This window comes from Acanthopagrus latus, chromosome 7 (assembly GCF_904848185.1).
Source record: "Acanthopagrus latus isolate v.2019 chromosome 7, fAcaLat1.1, whole genome shotgun sequence".
Taxonomy (NCBI): Eukaryota; Metazoa; Chordata; class Actinopteri; order Spariformes; family Sparidae; genus Acanthopagrus; species Acanthopagrus latus.
This window is the reverse complement of record NC_051045.1, coordinates 25,218,211-25,234,988: the sequence shown is the minus strand read 5'-3', so window position 1 is coordinate 25,234,988 and position 16,778 is coordinate 25,218,211. Positions and strand designations below refer to the sequence as shown.

The window sequence follows — 16,778 nt, the reverse complement described above, 5'->3', positions numbered from 1 at the left end:
TGCTGTAGCTAGTGATTTTGTCATTCAGGGGCACTGATTGTAGGTAAATGAATCCAAGCTGGAAGGCATCACAGTCTTAAAATGTATTTAATTTGTGACTGATGGAACTTCAGGGAAGTAAACGTTTGCAGTTTTCCTTCTAACATGTGCTGTAAGACCTGCAGTTAGCGGTTAGCTTCATTACCGTCCTTTGATCCCATATGGTTTTCTGTTTGCGGTGCAGGGATGGGCTGGGAGGACTGGCCTCAGTGTGGAGACATCCCCTGTAAAACTGCAAGACAATAATAGGGCCCTAAAACATGCTGCACAACACTGAGAGACATTTCCCTGGACATGACCTTGAGTCAGTTTTTAAGTCTTGGAAAAGATTTAATCACAAGCCAGTAAGGCCAGCCTGTAATACACCAACTGTGTAATATCAGACAGACAGCCAGGCCAAATAAATTGCACTCTGTCACATTGGTGACAAAGGACATGAGGACATTTTGTAGGTTTGTCGGAGATGGACCGAACACAGATCTAGACAGATCTAGAGGAATTTAGGGGTAAGAAGTGAATTAAGTATGTTCATTTAATCGGCAATCCGATTAAAAAAACAACAACAAAGAACCCCACTGATTCCCACAATAATGCTTGATATGGCCAGGCTGCCAATTGGTCAAACCACAATATACCTTTAAATTTTAAAAGTAAATAGTATGCCTTTAATGTAACTTATTCAAGCCTTTTACTTAAGTGCAATTCAGATGTATGACTTTCACTTTAAAGAAATGTAAAATAAAGGTTTTTTTTTTACTTTTACCCGAGTAGGACTTTTGGGTACTTTAACACTGGTGATAACTAAAAATGGCCCTCCCTCAGACAGCCCCCGCCGACCCTTTGACCCGAAGTGAGAACAAGAAAAAATGCCCACAAAAACCTCATGTCATGAACAACCTAGCTTGTACTTGTAGCGTTCTCTGTGTAATAAGCATGTTCCTTTTAAATGCATGTGACCCACTAATCTTGGCAACATCAATGAGACCAAAAGTTCGGTGTAATGTGTAAACATGTTACATGTGCTGTACATATGAGCATGATGACCTTGGCTCACAGCCAACCTGAGCTCTCGTTGAACATCATGTCATGTATGTTGTTCTCTTCCAGTCTCGTTTGTCGAGATGAGTCTAATAAGGTTTCGAACCGAACCAAAAACTAAAAATATGTCAGTATACAGGATGTCAATACTTTATACAGCTTTAAATCGTCATATTTGGATCTGTGTCCTTCATTGGCTACAGCATGGTGGTTACAGAGAATATGACACTACTTTTTGGTGGACAGTTGACTCTCCTGTTTTTCCAGCTTGATCCAGACATGAGATTGCATTGTGGTAGAGCATCAGTCTCAGTTATATCTTTACCGTTTCCTGACCTGAGGGGAGACACTAGTGCTTTCAGCTAGTCCTTTACCTGTAATACACACAGTTCCCTACTCGTACTAGTGTTGTGAGAAGGCAAACAGCATTGAGCGGATGTGATAAACGGTGATCCGGTCCCGTCAGATCCACTTGCTGTTGTGTGTCCACAGGGCAGCCGCGGGAAAAGTCACTATTCAGCTTGACGACATGGTTCTGCTGCTTTTCTTTTGTCTAATAACCAATTCATTCATTCCTGTTCATCTGTCTTTTTGCCTTTTACCGACGTGCTAATCTCACAGCTGAAACGGGGTATTCACACATTCGACTGACTCAAATGCAGGTGCGTTGGAAAGTGTCACTTCACTCTTGAAAAGAGAAGATCCCCCACACAGCTCTTCCTCAGCGTCATAATTTATTAATTGCCCTGACGTTTCAGTCTCTAAGGACTTTCCTCGAGAGTGTTTCACACAAAAAACAATCTTAAAGGGCACCTTCCGTCAGTTTTTCTTCCTGTCTAAAAAGTCAACGTTCTCGCCCACAAAGCGGTGTCACTAAGAGTTGTAGGACATTCTTTACCATGGCAACTGGATTGTCATCAATAACACAGATATTAGCATAGATGATGAAAGCAGTCACTCTAATTTAAGTAAAGAGGTGGAGGATTTTTCTCCACCATCTTCACCTGAAAATGAGGATGCCAGTGATACGGGCCCCATCAGGCCATATACACTTGAGACAATGCTCCACCTACGCACTGTGCACAGGTTTCAATAGCTGCAGTAGCTAGAAATGTATTGTAAATGACGCAGATGCAGCATCAGTCCTTGTTTTCTGAGTCACACTCCGTCATTAAACTTTGTTCAAAACAAAATAGTAAAGACATCAGTTAATATAAGTTAAGGGGAACTTCTCTTCTAAGAAATCAAGTAATGAATCACTAACTACTTATTCAATTTGTAAACACTGACTCATTATATTGATATAGATATTACAAAAAATTGCAGTAGATGTGATCCCTTATGTTGATGGAAAATTTACATGTGAATTTAAATACTTGAAGTCATTGATTTAGGCAAATCTTTTCTTGAGTATACATGTATAATATGTAAGTGTACATGTCACTGTATACTTTATTTTGTTTCATTTCAATTTGTGCATTCTAATTATCTAATGTATTCTTTCTATGCCATGGAAAGGCTGCAATTTAAATTTCAATGTGCAACCCTGTGTGGAAACTTGATACCGTTTGACCCCTAACAGTCATTTGCCAACCCTTTGCTGCTGCTCCAGCTCACACTGTTGCGACATTTGATCTCCTTCCCCCTTCTCTGTTCCGTCTGATGAGGCTGTTTAGTCACCCTATAGGAGATTATTGGACTGTTAAAGCACTTTTATTGAACCCTTACTTGCACCATGGAAAGCATGAATCACTGCGCATGTGTGTGTGTGTGTGTGTGTGTGTGTGTGTGTGTGTTTGGGGGGGGGGGGGGGTCGGGGTTCACACTCATTTCCTTCTAGCTGTTATGGTTGCAATGGTTCATGTTAAACGCTGCAGCAGAAGAAATGAAGCGTCTAAGAATGCTGAGGGACTTTGTCTTCATAAACCTGTGTGTTTATGCCAAAACACAAGCTACAAAAATACAACCAGCATTACATGTCTTTATGGGGTGTTGTACTGTCGAGGGATGCCAGAACACCTTCAATATGTGTCTGAAACTCAGTTGGAGAGGTGCAACACCATCCCTCCATAAAACCATGACATCATCCAGTGTTCAGCTAATGACGGTGGAAAATGCCGTCTCTCACGTGGCACAGCTCAAGTGTTCAGCTGCGTCCAGATCTGTGCTGCCATGTGTGTTTATTTTGTTGTTGTTCTTTTTATAATTGTTTTTTTATTTTTCATTTTCATGGTCCACAGACCATTTGGTGACCATTTGTGGCAGCTGCAGATTCAGGACAAACGTCGACTCCCATCAAGACTTGAATTACAGGACAGGTGAACATGCATGTACGGATGATTTGTTGCGGACAGGAATGTGCATGGTATAGTGTATTCTGTATAGACTGCATCTTTATTGCTAACATGTGTAAGGGTATGTGCGAATGTTCTGGAGGCAAATGTCCCTTATTAAATGTGCAAACTGACAAAAGAAAGTTTATTAGACCCATTTGGAGAAGGGAACAAATCAGGCCTGCATGGGATATTAGATTTTGTTATTCAAAATTTCCACTTGTTTCCTTTTATCTTAAATTACCAGGCTTTCCTCTTGGATGGAATAAAATACAATATAATTTCTGATCATAATGAACCAGGTTGCCTGGACATGGAGCTGATAAGAGCAGTGAGACTATTATAACGGGTAGGATTGGAGTGGTTTCAGTGCACTATATGTAACTTTTGCCACCAGGGGGCTCTCTATCAAGACAAACTATGAAACTGAACCTGGAGGTTTTCAGGCGTGTACGTACTGTGGCAACTGAACACGCTACCTGCATGAGCAGTGTGTGTGCATGGTGGAATGAGGTAATGTTTTAAAGTTTTATTCACCTTAATTTTACCTTAATTTCAGTCTTGTTCACTGACTTCCCAATCCCAGAAGTAGCGATGGCAACCTATTGGAATGCACCATTACCTTGCGTAAACTTGTGGCTTTCTCTGGGTTTGAACATTGTTAATATTAGACACATTTGTGATAATGTAATGGCACAACTCAAAAAAATACAGAGCAAGGTCTTAATGTGTTCAGATGTTTTAATGCAGAATTTGCTCATATTGTTTTTTCAAGGTCTAGGGTACACATATAGGGTAGGGACAAGCAGTATTGCACATGTGTTATTGTTTTAAATATTTTTTATAATAGGAGAATCTGTTTTTCAAAGTCAGTACGGTTCAGCTTTCTTCCCTGTTCAGTCAGCTGAAGTCCAGCGCAGTGAAAGCAGTGCTCAGCATGCAGTAGCACCAGCAGGTATAATAAGCCAGTGTTGAGTTTCACAGACAGTTTTTGATGTGAGGAAATGAGTTCAGTAGGTCCATCCTGTCTGTAATGCAGGCAAGGGGCCCATCCAGAGAAGACGTCAACCAGATTAAAGGTTGACAATTTGATGTGGATATTTGGTGTGTGGTTAGAGAGGTGTGCTAATTGTGTAACCCACACAGCGCTAGGCCACATGCCTCTAAAGTGAAGCAATTATCCCCCCACTGACTTCACTTATTAACTGCACTGCAGTCAAATAATGGAAATAATGGGGAAAGGACAGGTTAAAGACAGTTAAAGTTTAATTATCCAAATGCTCACCATGCCTTTGACATTAGTGATGGTGTGAGCCGTCTAAGGATACTGTATATGTGACCCAGTCACCAGAAAAAATGTAGGTAATTTGTGTTTCTGCACACCATCGATATGTTGAAACCTTTCAGTTTTATTTTATGACCTGTGCTTATGCTCTGGTTAGGTTTCAACATAAAAACTGCTTGGTTCAGGTTAAGAAAACATCATGTGTTTGGTACAAAATACCTGTTGTGGTTGATACAAACACGGCTAGGAATTGTCCTGAGGCATTCCTTAAAAATATCCTGTGTCATGCTTACAAAGGTTGAGCCCCAGTCTTGAACAGTGGTCACTGGCTTGGCAGCTTTCTCTGTAACTTCACCAGCATCCCCTCTATCTCCCGATATGACAGTCAGATACTGGATGTATTTCCTGCATGTATTTCCAAGAGTTTCAGACAGCACCACGACCAACATCAGACAACATGATGACAGTGAAGGAGGATGTAATAATGTTGCTATGAAGAAAGAGACTAAAGCATAGGCAGAGTTGTAGATGAAGTGGTCCACAAGGCCAGTAAACACAACAAACTAACTTATTTTGTCATGTCCTGTAGTTATCTTGCATGGATTATTTGCTATACTGCCCTTCACGACTCCAGTGGGACTGCTCAGTTTCATCTGCATCCTTAAACTTTCAGAAAAAATGCACAAATATGGTCAAAATGAACATGTAGAACATCGACAGTGGACTCCGTCTGCATCTGTATACATATCTAACATTGAGCATATAGTCCTTCGGTTAGAAAACTGGCACACTGCCTCTTGAAAGTGGTTTGAATATTGGTCTTGAACATAAATTCTAAGGTGCTGAATAGTCCACTGCAGGTGCTGTATCTTATGTACCTCAGAGGCTGTATTTGATACTAATGTGGGTGTATATTTGAACCCTTCTCAGCATCTGTTAAGGTGATTAGGTTTACCACAACCTGCAAGTGGTAGGAGCTGGTATTTAAGGTCACCGTTTTCTACCAGGAGACTGATGTGTCCTGGTAGACTGACTTGTGTGACTTGGCTTAGGAATGCAGTGCTGACATTTAATGGCAACACCTCTTGTGGTCTGGCCAACAGCGGGTCTGGAATGAATCTGGCATTACAAAGTCAACAGTGATGAAAGATGAATATTCCCCAACAGTAAATGGATGAAGTTAATCAAGATCTTGTCAGCTGTGTTCTCTTCCACACTCATCCTGGGCCACCAGATCTCTTCTTCGTCCTGCCGAAAGCCTGGTCTTCCGCGTTGGCTTCAAAGATATGGCATTTGAATTGGCATTTAGGTTCTTCATTGATCCTGTTATCAACACTGCCTGTAAAGTTCAAGCACACAGCAAGCTGATGTGAAAAATAGCAAAGAATACTTTAGTGAGGCAATCCAGCAAAATGAACAGCAATTTCCACATATATCAACACTGGCCTGGAAATATAACGGATGTTTTTATTGGCCTGTTAAAGTCTAAGTGATGCCAAAAGAGTTTATTGGCTGTCAAGGCTGAATATAGACCACAACGTAGCCTTACAAATTACTATCTTGGGATGCCTGTGAGGTATACAGACCAAATCTGCCTTTCGCAACCGATTTTGTCATTTGTAATTCAATTAGATTTTGGCACTAATGCGTTTATGGAGAGGATTAAGACAATTAAAAAGTCAACTGAAAAAACAACTGCAGTTAAAATGCATAAACACAGGCTTAAGAGCCCCATCTACCTTCCTGAAGGAGGTACAAGATCATGTCTCATGTCTGTTTCTTAGCACTGTAGTACTATGCACTATGTAATGTATATATCTCGATTGTGAGATGTAGTAATTGAACTGGTTTTAAAGGTAGCCTGCTTTTGCATACTGATTGAGCAGGAGGAGTTTGGACGTTGGGCGACCTTTTTTAATTTTTAATGTTCATCTTTTCATTAAAAGGTCGTCTTGAAAAGGGCACTGACAATAAATTCACGATAATATCTCCTCCACCTGCTGTATCAATATCATCTTTTCAAGCCATTTTCAAAGTCGGCTATCAATCACATTTCACCAGTTAAGCTAGGTCTCGTGTGACCGAGCAAATCCAAATATGATTGGGTGATCAAATTGTCAATCTAAATGTACTCTCTCACTACCTTTAATGGTCAGGGCATTATATATAGGAAACAGAACACCCTGGATGGAGGATATTCTGCCCAGAGACACCATAGAAAAAATATCTGATTGGTTGAATTTTTTTCCAACAGAAAACCACTCAAATGCACAGTGTATGGACAGAAAACTACAGGAACAAGTCAGCGTAACTTTATTTTATTTATAAAATGAACAAGATAATTTCTTTTTCAACTGAGGATTATATTTTACATTGTGCTGCTGAAGAGAAACAGTCAGCAATAACTGGCAGTACCAGTTACTACCTTAAATAATTTCCCAGTCTGGGATCATTAAAGTAATTCTGTTCTATTCTATTCTGTTCTATTCTATTATATATTATTACTGCTGTTCGCTCCTGTAACATTGCTTTGTGAAAAATTTATCTTTATTTTGTTGAGCAAAAAATCTGTTTAGTCATCACGCTGTAAACACCATCAGATCGACATGCCCCCACTCCATACTGCCGGCTTATCCATTCAAACAGCTATGGTTTACCTCTGCTGCGGCTCAGATGCTACCTCCAGAGGTGCATCAGAACCGCAGCGAGATTTCATCCCTCTCCAACATCTGAAACTTTCACCAAGAGGAGGATGTGGAGAATTGGCACAGGATCCACACACTCAAAGAGCAGCGTGAATGGGGCTAATGATGTCACATTGAAGAAAAAAAACAGCAAAGCAATGAAATGTGATGATGTCACCGGGTCAACCAGTGATAGAATGTGATGTCACATGAAAGGAAGAAAAGATCAAAGCAATGGAATGTGATGATGTCAAAATATAGATTAAAAGATCAAAGCAATGGAATGTGATGATGTCAAAATATAGTTTAAAAGATCAAAGCAATGGAATGTGATAAAACCTACAGCTGGTGTGCTTTTCTGATGTTTAGTACCACTGCAAGCTGCAAGCTTTAGGACAGAAGCCATCACAGGTGATACACAAGTTGGATAGTAAAGGATTTGTTTTGAAGTAATTTCTAGGAAGATATCTCACAGGTACGTCATCCAGCCCGAGAAGCTTAAGGACAAATAGGAAGCCACAGAGTTGGAAGAAGTCACAATGTCTTTAATGGACATGGAGGAGTGGAGGACAGGAGTGGAGGATGAGAAAAATCCTGAATTATACCAGGAAGAGCAAGAATTAAATGCTCAGGCAAAAAACAAAGAGCTAGCCAGAAAACTCAAGGAAAAAATCAACCTGGCGGCTCACAAACGTGCTCACCGTTGGCAGATGGAAGCTATTGAGGTCCCTTTTGAGCCGTCGTACCTCCCACCTGCTCAAGAAACCACCTTAGTAGCAACTGATGCAACCAGGAAGCTTGAAGCATCCACACCAATTGTTAGGGACGAGCAAGATGGGGCACAGGAGCCAAGATTTATCAAAGCTTTAGCTAAGAAGCAGATGAAGGCAAATGAGGAGAAAAGGACCGCAATGCTTGCGTCTATTTCTTCCCACCGACTACAGGTGATACAGGAGAAAAAGCTGAGGGAAAAGGCAGAGAGTCAGAGCAAAGCAGCTGAACTTCGGACTAACGTGGAAGCTGATGAATTAGTCTGGGAAGAAGAAAGATTAATGGCTCAGAAGAAAAGAGAAGAAAAAATCAGAACAGTCAAAAGCAACGTTAAACTGGCTGCTCAACGCCGTGCTCACCGCCAGCGGGTGGAAGCTATTGAGGTCCCTTTTGAGCCCTCATACCTCCCACCAGTTTATGAAGCCACCCGAGTGGCAACTAATGCGACCTGTACACTTGAGACATCCAAACAAATTGTTTGGGATGAACAGGACACTGCAAAGGAGGAACAAGCCATGATGGCTCTTACGGAGGAGCCACGATTTGTCAAGGCTTTAGCTAAGAAACAGATGAAGGCAAATGAGGAGAAGAGGACCGCAATGCTTGATTCCATTTCTTCCCACCGGCTCCAGGTGATACGGGAGAAAAAGCTGAAAGAAAAGGCAGAGAGGCAGAGCAAAGCTGATGAACTTTGGGCTAACACGGAAGCGGATGAATTATCCTGGGAAGTGGAAAGATTAAAGGCTCAGAGGAAAAGAGAAGAAAATATCAGAATAGTCAAAGACAACAAAAAGCTGGCAGCCCAACGCCGTGCTCACCGTCAGCAGATGGAAGCTATTGAGGTCCCTTTTGAACCCTTGTACCTCCAACCAATTAATGAAACCACCTTAGCAGAAACTGATGCAACCAGGAAGCTTGAGACATCCACACAAATTGTTGGGGACGAGCAGGATGCTGCAAATGAAGAACAAGCTATGATGGCTCTGGCGGAGAAGCCAAGATTTGTCAAGGCTCTTGCTAAGAAGCAGATGAAGGCAAATGCGGAGAAGAGGACCGCAATGCGTGCTGCGATTTCTTCCCACCGACTACAGGTGATACAGGAGAAAAAATTGAAGGAAAAGGCGGAATGCCAGAGCAAAGCAGAGGAACTTCGTGCTAACGTGGAAGCTGATGAATCATTTTGGGAAGAAGAAAGATTAAAGGCTCAGAAGAAAAGAGAAGAAAATATCAGAATAGTCAAAGACAATGTTAAACTGGTTGCTCAACGCCGTGCTCACCGTCAGCAGATGGAAGCTATCGACGTCCCTTTTGATCCCTCGTACCTCCCACCGGTGTTTGAAGCCACCCAAGCGGCAACTGATGCGACCTGTACACTTGAGACATCCACAGAAACTGCTGGGGATGAACAGGACACCGCAAATGAGGAACAAGCCATGATGGCTCTTATGGAGGAGCCACGATTTGTCAAGGCTTTAGCTAAGAAGCAGATGATGGCAAATGAGGAGAAGAGGACCGCAATGCTTGCTTCCATTTCTTCCCACCGACTAGAGGTGATACGGGAGAAAGAGTTGAAGGAAAAGGCAGAGAGGCAGAGCAAAGCGGATGAATGTCGTGCTAACGTGGAAGCTGATGACTTATTCTGGGAAGAAGAAAGATTGAAGGCTCAGAAGATAAGAGAAGAAAAAATCAGAATAGTCAATGACAATGTCAAACTGGCTGCTCAACGCCGTGCTCACCGTCAGCAGATGGAAGCTATCGACGTCCCTTTTGATCCCTCGTACCTCCCACCGGTGTTTGAAGCCACCCAAGCGGCAACTGATGTGACCTGTACACTTGAGACATCCACAGAAATTGTTGGGGATGAACAGGACACTGCAAAGGAGAAACAAGCCATGATGGCTCTTACGGAGGAGCCAAGATTTGTCAAGGCTCTTGCTAAGAAGCAGATGATGGCAAATGAGGAGAAGAGGACCGCAATGCTTGATTCCATTTCTTCCCACCGACTACAGGTGATACGGGAGAAAAAGCTGAAAGAGAAGGCGGAATGCCAGAGCAAAGCAGATGAACGTCAGGCTAACATGGAAGCTGATGAATTATTCTGGGAAGAAGAAAGGTTAAAGGCTCAGAAGAAAAGAGAAGAAAATATCAGAATAGTCAAAGACAATGTTAAACTGGCTGCTCAACGCCGTGCTCACTGTCAGCAGATGGAAGCTATTGAGGTCCCTTTTGATCCCTCATACCTCCCACCGGTGTTTGAAGCCACCCGACCGGCGACTGATGCGACCTGTACACTTGAGACATCCACACGAATTGTTGGGGATGAACAGGACACCGCAAAGGAGGAACAAGCCATGATGGCTCTTACGGAGGAGCCACGATTTGCCAAGGCTTTAGCTAAGAAGCAGATGATGGCAAATGCAGAGAAGAGGACCGCAATGCTTGATTCCATTTCTTCCCACCGGCTACAGGTGGTAGGGGAGAAAAAACTGAGGGAAAAGGTGGAATGCCAGAGCAAAGCAGATGAACGTCGTGCTAACATGGAAGCTGATGAATTATTCTGGGAAGAAGAAAGATTGAAGGCTCAGAAGATAAGAGAAGAAAAAATCAGAATAGTCAATGACAATGTCAAACTGGCTGCTCAACGCCGTGCTCACCGTCAGCAGATGGAAGCTATCGACGTCCCTTTTGATCCCTCGTACCTCCCACCGGTGTTTGAAGCCACCCAAGCGGCAACTGATGTGACCTGTACACTTGAGACATCCACAGAAATTGTTGGGGATGAACAGGACACCGCAAAGGAGAAACAAGCCATGATGGCTCTTACGGAGGAGCCAAGATTTGTCAAGGCTCTTGCTAAGAAGCAGATGATGGCAAATGAGGAGAAGAGGACCGCAATGCTTGATTCCATTTCTTCCCACCGGCTACAGGTGGTAGGGGAGAAAAAACTGAGGGAAAAGGTGGAATGCCAGAGCAAAGCAGATGAACGTCGTGCTAACGTGGAAGCTGATGAATTATTCTGGGAAGAAGAAAGATTGAAGGCTCAGAAGAAAAGAGAAGAAAAAATCAGAATAGTCAATGACAATGTCAAACTGGCTGCTCAACGCCGTGCTCACCGTCAGCAGATGGAAGATATTGAGGTCCCTTTTGATCCCTCATACCTCCCACCGGTGTTTGAAGCCACCCGACCGGCAACTGATGCGACCTGTACACTTGAGACATCCACACGAATTGTTGGGGATGAACAGGACACCGCAAAGGAGGAACAAGCCATGATGGCTCTTACGGAGGAGCCAAGATTTGTCAAGGCTCTTGCTAAGAAGCAGATGATGGCAAATGAGGAGAAGAGGACCGCAATGCTTGATTCCATTTCTTCCCACCGGCTACAGGTGGTAGGGGAGAAAAAACTGAGGGAAAAGGTGCAATGCCAGAGCAAAGCAGATGAACGTCGTGCTAACGTGGAAGCTGATGAATTATTCTGGGAAGAAGAAAGATTGAAGGCTCAGAAGAAAAGAGAAGAAAAAATCAGAATAGTCAATGACAATGTCAAACTGGCTGCTCAACGCCGTGCTCACCGTCAGCAGATGGAAGATATTGAGGTCCCTTTTGATCCCTCATACCTCCCACCGGTGTTTGAAGCCACCCGACCGGCAACTGATGCGACCTGTACACTTGAGACATCCACACGAATTGTTGGGGATGAACAGGACACCGCAAAGGAGGAACAAGCCATGATGGCTCTTACGGAGGAGCCACGATTTGTCAAGGCTTTAGCTAAGAAGCAGATGAAGGCAAATGAGGAGAAGAGGACCGCAATGCTTGATTCCATTTCTTCCCACCGACTACAGGTGATACGGGAGAAAAAACTGAAGGAAAAGGCAGAGAGGCAGAGCAAAGCAGATGAACGTCGTGCTAACGTGGAAGCTGATGAATTATTCTGGGAAGAAGAAAGATTGAAGGCTCAGAAGATAAGGGAAGAAAAAATCCGAATAGTCAATGACAATGCCAAACTGGCTGCTCAACGCCGTTCTCACCGTCAGCAGATGGAAGCTATTGAGGTCCCTTTTGATCCCTCATACCTCCCACCGGTGTTTGAAGCCACCCGACCGGCGACTGATGCGACCTGTACACTTGAGACATCCACACGAATTGTTGGGGATGAACAGGACAACGCAAAGGAGGAAAAAGCCATGATGGCTCTTACGGAGGAGCCACGATTTGTCAAGGCTTTAGCTAAGAAGCAGATGAAGGCAAATGAGGAGAAGAGGACCGCAATGCTTGATTCCATTTCTTCTCACCGACTACAGGTGATACGGGAGAAAAAACTGAAGGAAAAGGCAGAGAGGCAGAGCAAAGCAGATGAACGTCGTGCTAACGTGGAAGCTGATGAATTATTCTGGGAAGAAGAAAGATTGAAGGCTCAGAAGATAAGGGAAGAAAAAATCAGAATAGTCAATGACAATGCCAAACTGGCTGCTCAACGCCGTGCTCACCGTCAGCAGATGGAAGATATTGACGTCCCTTTTGATCCCTCGTATCTCCCACCGGTTTATGAAGCCACCCAGGACCCAGCAACCAGGACGATTGCCACATCCACACAAATTGTTGAGGATGAACAGGACGCCGCACAAGAGGAACAAGCCATGGTGGCTCTGATGAAGGGGCCAAGACTTATCAAGCATACATGCCAGCCACTGCCCAGGATGGCTAAACCTCAGGTCACTAAACTGCTGCAGTGTCGCAAGAACATTGAGGCCTATCAGAGAATAGAACCTACACAAAATTTCTGCTTCACTGAGTACCTAAAGTACTGAAAACATGAGAATCACATGAGAATCACATGAAAATGCGGTCACAGCCCACCTTTCCACACTTCTGAATAAATCCAGTGAAAAGCAGCAGGGGACAGGGGACGAGGGACCTCCTCCATAGGAGCAGCAAAACACCTTTTCCTAGGACACCATGTAGGCTCAGTGATTAGCACTAGTCAGGTTCTAGGTCAGGCTCGACCTCACTGTGCGGCGCTTGCATGTTCTGCTCATGAGTGCATGGGTTTACGCCGGGTGCTCCGGTTCGCCCACGATAATATCTAAAAAAAAAAAAATGTTAGGGTGTAGGTGGAAGAGCCACTAGATATTAGTGGCTAACCTGTCCCTGCTCCACCATGAGCCCAGAGACACTGCAACTGCAGAAGACCTTTTCCTAGGACACCACATAGGCTCAGTGATTAGCACTGGTGCCTAACAGTTAGGTTCTGGTTTAGGCTCGACCTCACTGTAAGGAGTGTGCATGTTCTGCTCATGAGTGTATGGGTTTACTCCGGGTGCTCCGGTTCGCCCAGGATAATATCTAAAAAAAATGTTAGGGTGTAGGTGGAATAGCCACTAGACATTAGTGGCTAACCTGTCCCTACTCCACCATGAGCCCAGAGACACTGCAACTGCAACAGCCCGCCCTACAGTAGCTCTGGTAATGGGAGAGTGTGAATGTCTGATTTAACAGTTTGAGTGAAGTGTGGAGTAAGATCTTTTGTTAGAGACAGGCCAGGCCAGTTGGCGGAGAAGCAGCAGGCCAGTGTGGTGGCAGCCACTTTTCTGCTCCTCTGAACAAATCCAGAGTTTTTCATGTTTTGCTCATCAGTGTATGGGTTTACTCCGGGTGCTCCGGTTCGCCCATGATAATATCTAAAAAAATGTTAGGGTGTAGGTGGAATAGCCACTAGACATTGGTGGCTAACCTGTCCCTGCTCCACCATGAGCCCAGAAGTTTGCAGAGCGCTAGCTCTCGTAGCTTTAGCATCCTCAGAAACGACCGCACAACAACAATACACCGCAGTAAATGGATCCAACTATAAACCGCCACCAAAAAGCCACAAATAATGCTAAGAACAACACCAAACTTCAGCAACTGTACAAACAGGGTCTCAGCACATAGTCCGGGGCATCTAACCTCCGCTGGTTTTTTGATGGCGGTTTCTTGTTGGAGCCCCGTACTGCAATATATTGTTATTGTGCAGTCTTTTTCTGAGGTTGATAAAACTCTGTAAATTAGCAGTGTGCTACCCTGATCTCTCGAGAGGGAGTCTAACACAGTTTCACGATGTGTTAGACCATGGATTAAATTTACACTGGAATATCCCTTTAACCCTTTTTCCCTTATTTCCATAGGAAGAAAACCCTTTTCACCATTTTAATGTATCTAAATCCAAATAAAGTGAAACAATATTATACCTTAAAGTTCCATAAGGTTTTAGTTCAGTTCAGTTATTTTTCCAACTCAGTTCAGTTAAAAATAAATATTTCCAATGCTCCTACCGCACTGGCAGTGAGTTTATTGTTAATCTATCCAGTAAATCGTCATTGAAGCAATGAATGTGAAGGTGGAGATGAAGATTTCTTTTATGAAAGAAGTCTGTGGGTTTGGCTCGCCATCTTGTGTCCCATGCCCACATGCGTATGTGTGGTTTCCCGCGTCGAGGAACAGTGTCTCGCCTCAACCAATCTTCAACGAGGTGCAACCAAAAAAATCGGACCAAAAACGTTGTGGCTTATTTAAACGTGGTCTTCATGAAACACCAAGGAAGTAGATATTATTTTAAACCAACTCATTTTGAAACTATTTCACTTGTTAACTTCTCTGCTCGGCTCTGACCAGAGCATGCGTAAACAAGTGGCAATGAGTCCCTTAAAGGGGAAGCATCATCACATTTCTTAAAGGCATGTTCTTAATCACTTTCAGTATATTACTGCCAAATCTGTGTTAACTGCCGGAAGCGTCATACATTTTATTTCCTCCGTTTTCCCATGATAACAAGTTAATTTAATTTGTTTTCTCGAGATCTCAAGGTATTATCTAGAAATAACAACTGTTGTTTTCCTGAGATAAGGGGATAATTTTCTCGAGATCTCGAGATAGTGACTGTGATGTGATAGACCTGAGATTTCCATCACACACAAATGGCAAGGCATGCTGACCGATTGGTTTACAGATAATATAGACATTAGTGTGCGTAATCTAAAAAAGACGGTTAGCAAGGCTTCAGCTATATGGGTGACGCAATCTAAGTGAGGCTGATGTCGTCGTTAACTTACATAGCTGGCCAGCGACAAGGTCCTGGGCATCCAGTATCCATGGAGACGCCCGGTATAGCTGAAGCCTTGCTAACTGTCTTTATAGATTACGCACACAAATGTGTGTATTAGCTGTAATTTTCTGTTTTCTCAGGATCTCAATTAATTATTTTTTTTAACAAATTAGTTTTGTTATCTCGAGATCTCGAGAAAATTACCCCGTTATCCCGGGAGAACGGAGGAAATAAAATGTATGAATACATGGCCCTTTAGGGCCTCTGTATTAACTGGGTCTTAATGAAATGTATGCATTTTAATCCAAAAACATCTGCTTCTTAACAAAATAAAAACATTTTCTTTAAACAAAATATTCATCTTTGGTCAGGTTTACCAATTTTCAAGTGTTTATTACTCCACTCCCTATAGCAGCTATAGACGAAATGATAATGAATGTAGTAGTTCCAACCAGCAACACAGACAGATGCTAACTGGCGCCTTATATACTGTGTCACCATTAACTATTACTGGACTCTTCCACTTCTGAGGTAATATTGAAATATTATCAAATGGCTATCTTACCAAATGACAATTTCCCATTTTACATTTAGTACATAATATTTACAACTCCTCTGTTACTGCTATTCCCCCACCAATAAACATATAAAATATATTTACAATAATTAGAAATAACCACTGAACATTTGAAGCCTCCCCCCCCCAACTTCCTATTCTGCCACTTGGTCTCTCCCGGAACATTAAACATGGTGCCCGTGTCCCCAGGGGCCTCTTTTGGCTGCGCACCCTAAAGCAGACACAGGACCAGACAAGTAAGTGTTGACACAAACAACTTCACTAGTCAGCACCCACTAACACTTCTACCACCTGATATTGCACATATTTACCAGTAAATCTCTGCACAATCTGCACACTCTTCACACTACGTTATCATTTCAATGAGACACAGTCTTTCGTCGGAGCTCAACTTTGCTCTCCTCTCTTGTAGGCCGCACTTGCCCGAAGACATGCAGTCACCTGTGGTCACAAGGTCTAATAAATATCTCGTTTAATATTCAATAAACAAATTAATTTAAATATCTGTTTAAACTGTGCATATATGCAATGTGCAAACTGTATTAAATCAATTAATCATTCAATTAAATTACGTTGAGTTTGCATGTTCTGCTTATGAGTGTATGGGTTTACTGGGTGCCCCGGTTTCCTTCCATGATAACATCTCCATAAAATGTTAGGGTTAGGTGGAATACGAGCCCAGAGACACCTCGGCTGCGACAGCCTGCCCCAATCTGCATCTGACTGGATGGCTTTATTAGTTGCGTATTCCATGCTTGACTCAAACTGATGACTCACACAGTAGCCCTGGAAATGTGCAGGGCGGCAGCACACCTTTCTGCGCCTGCACCTTTAAATGCTAATGAGCTCTGTCTGTCAACGCCTGCCTTGCCTGCTACACGCCCCTCTCAGGGAGAGGATGCTGCTTACGCTAGCGGTGGCACGCACTAATGTTAATTACCGCTAAAAGTAGTGGAATTACGGTAACGGA

The 16,778-nt window shown here is 43.1% G+C and overlaps 1 protein-coding gene and 1 long non-coding RNA gene across 2 annotated transcripts; one reads left to right on the top strand and one right to left on the bottom strand.

The window, feature by feature from the left end:
* Nucleotides 1-4,663: 4,663 nt before the first annotated feature.
* LOC119023114 lies at nucleotides 4,664-7,669 on the bottom strand. The gene is made up of 2 exons (XR_005076164.1): nucleotides 7,353-7,669; nucleotides 4,664-6,034 (listed from the first exon to the last, which is right to left on the bottom strand). It is a non-coding gene; the product is annotated as an uncharacterized LOC119023114 (long non-coding RNA).
* An 88-nt stretch (nucleotides 7,670-7,757) lies between these two features.
* Nucleotides 7,758-16,291, top strand: LOC119023112 (trichohyalin-like). Its single transcript, XM_037104789.1, has 2 exons — nucleotides 7,758-16,044; nucleotides 16,221-16,291. The coding sequence occupies exon 1, from the start codon at nucleotides 7,919-7,921 to the stop codon at nucleotides 12,959-12,961; it is 5,043 nt and encodes a 1,680-aa protein (XP_036960684.1). The 5' UTR covers nucleotides 7,758-7,918; the 3' UTR covers nucleotides 12,962-16,044; nucleotides 16,221-16,291.
* The last annotated feature ends 487 nt before the right edge of the window (nucleotides 16,292-16,778 follow it).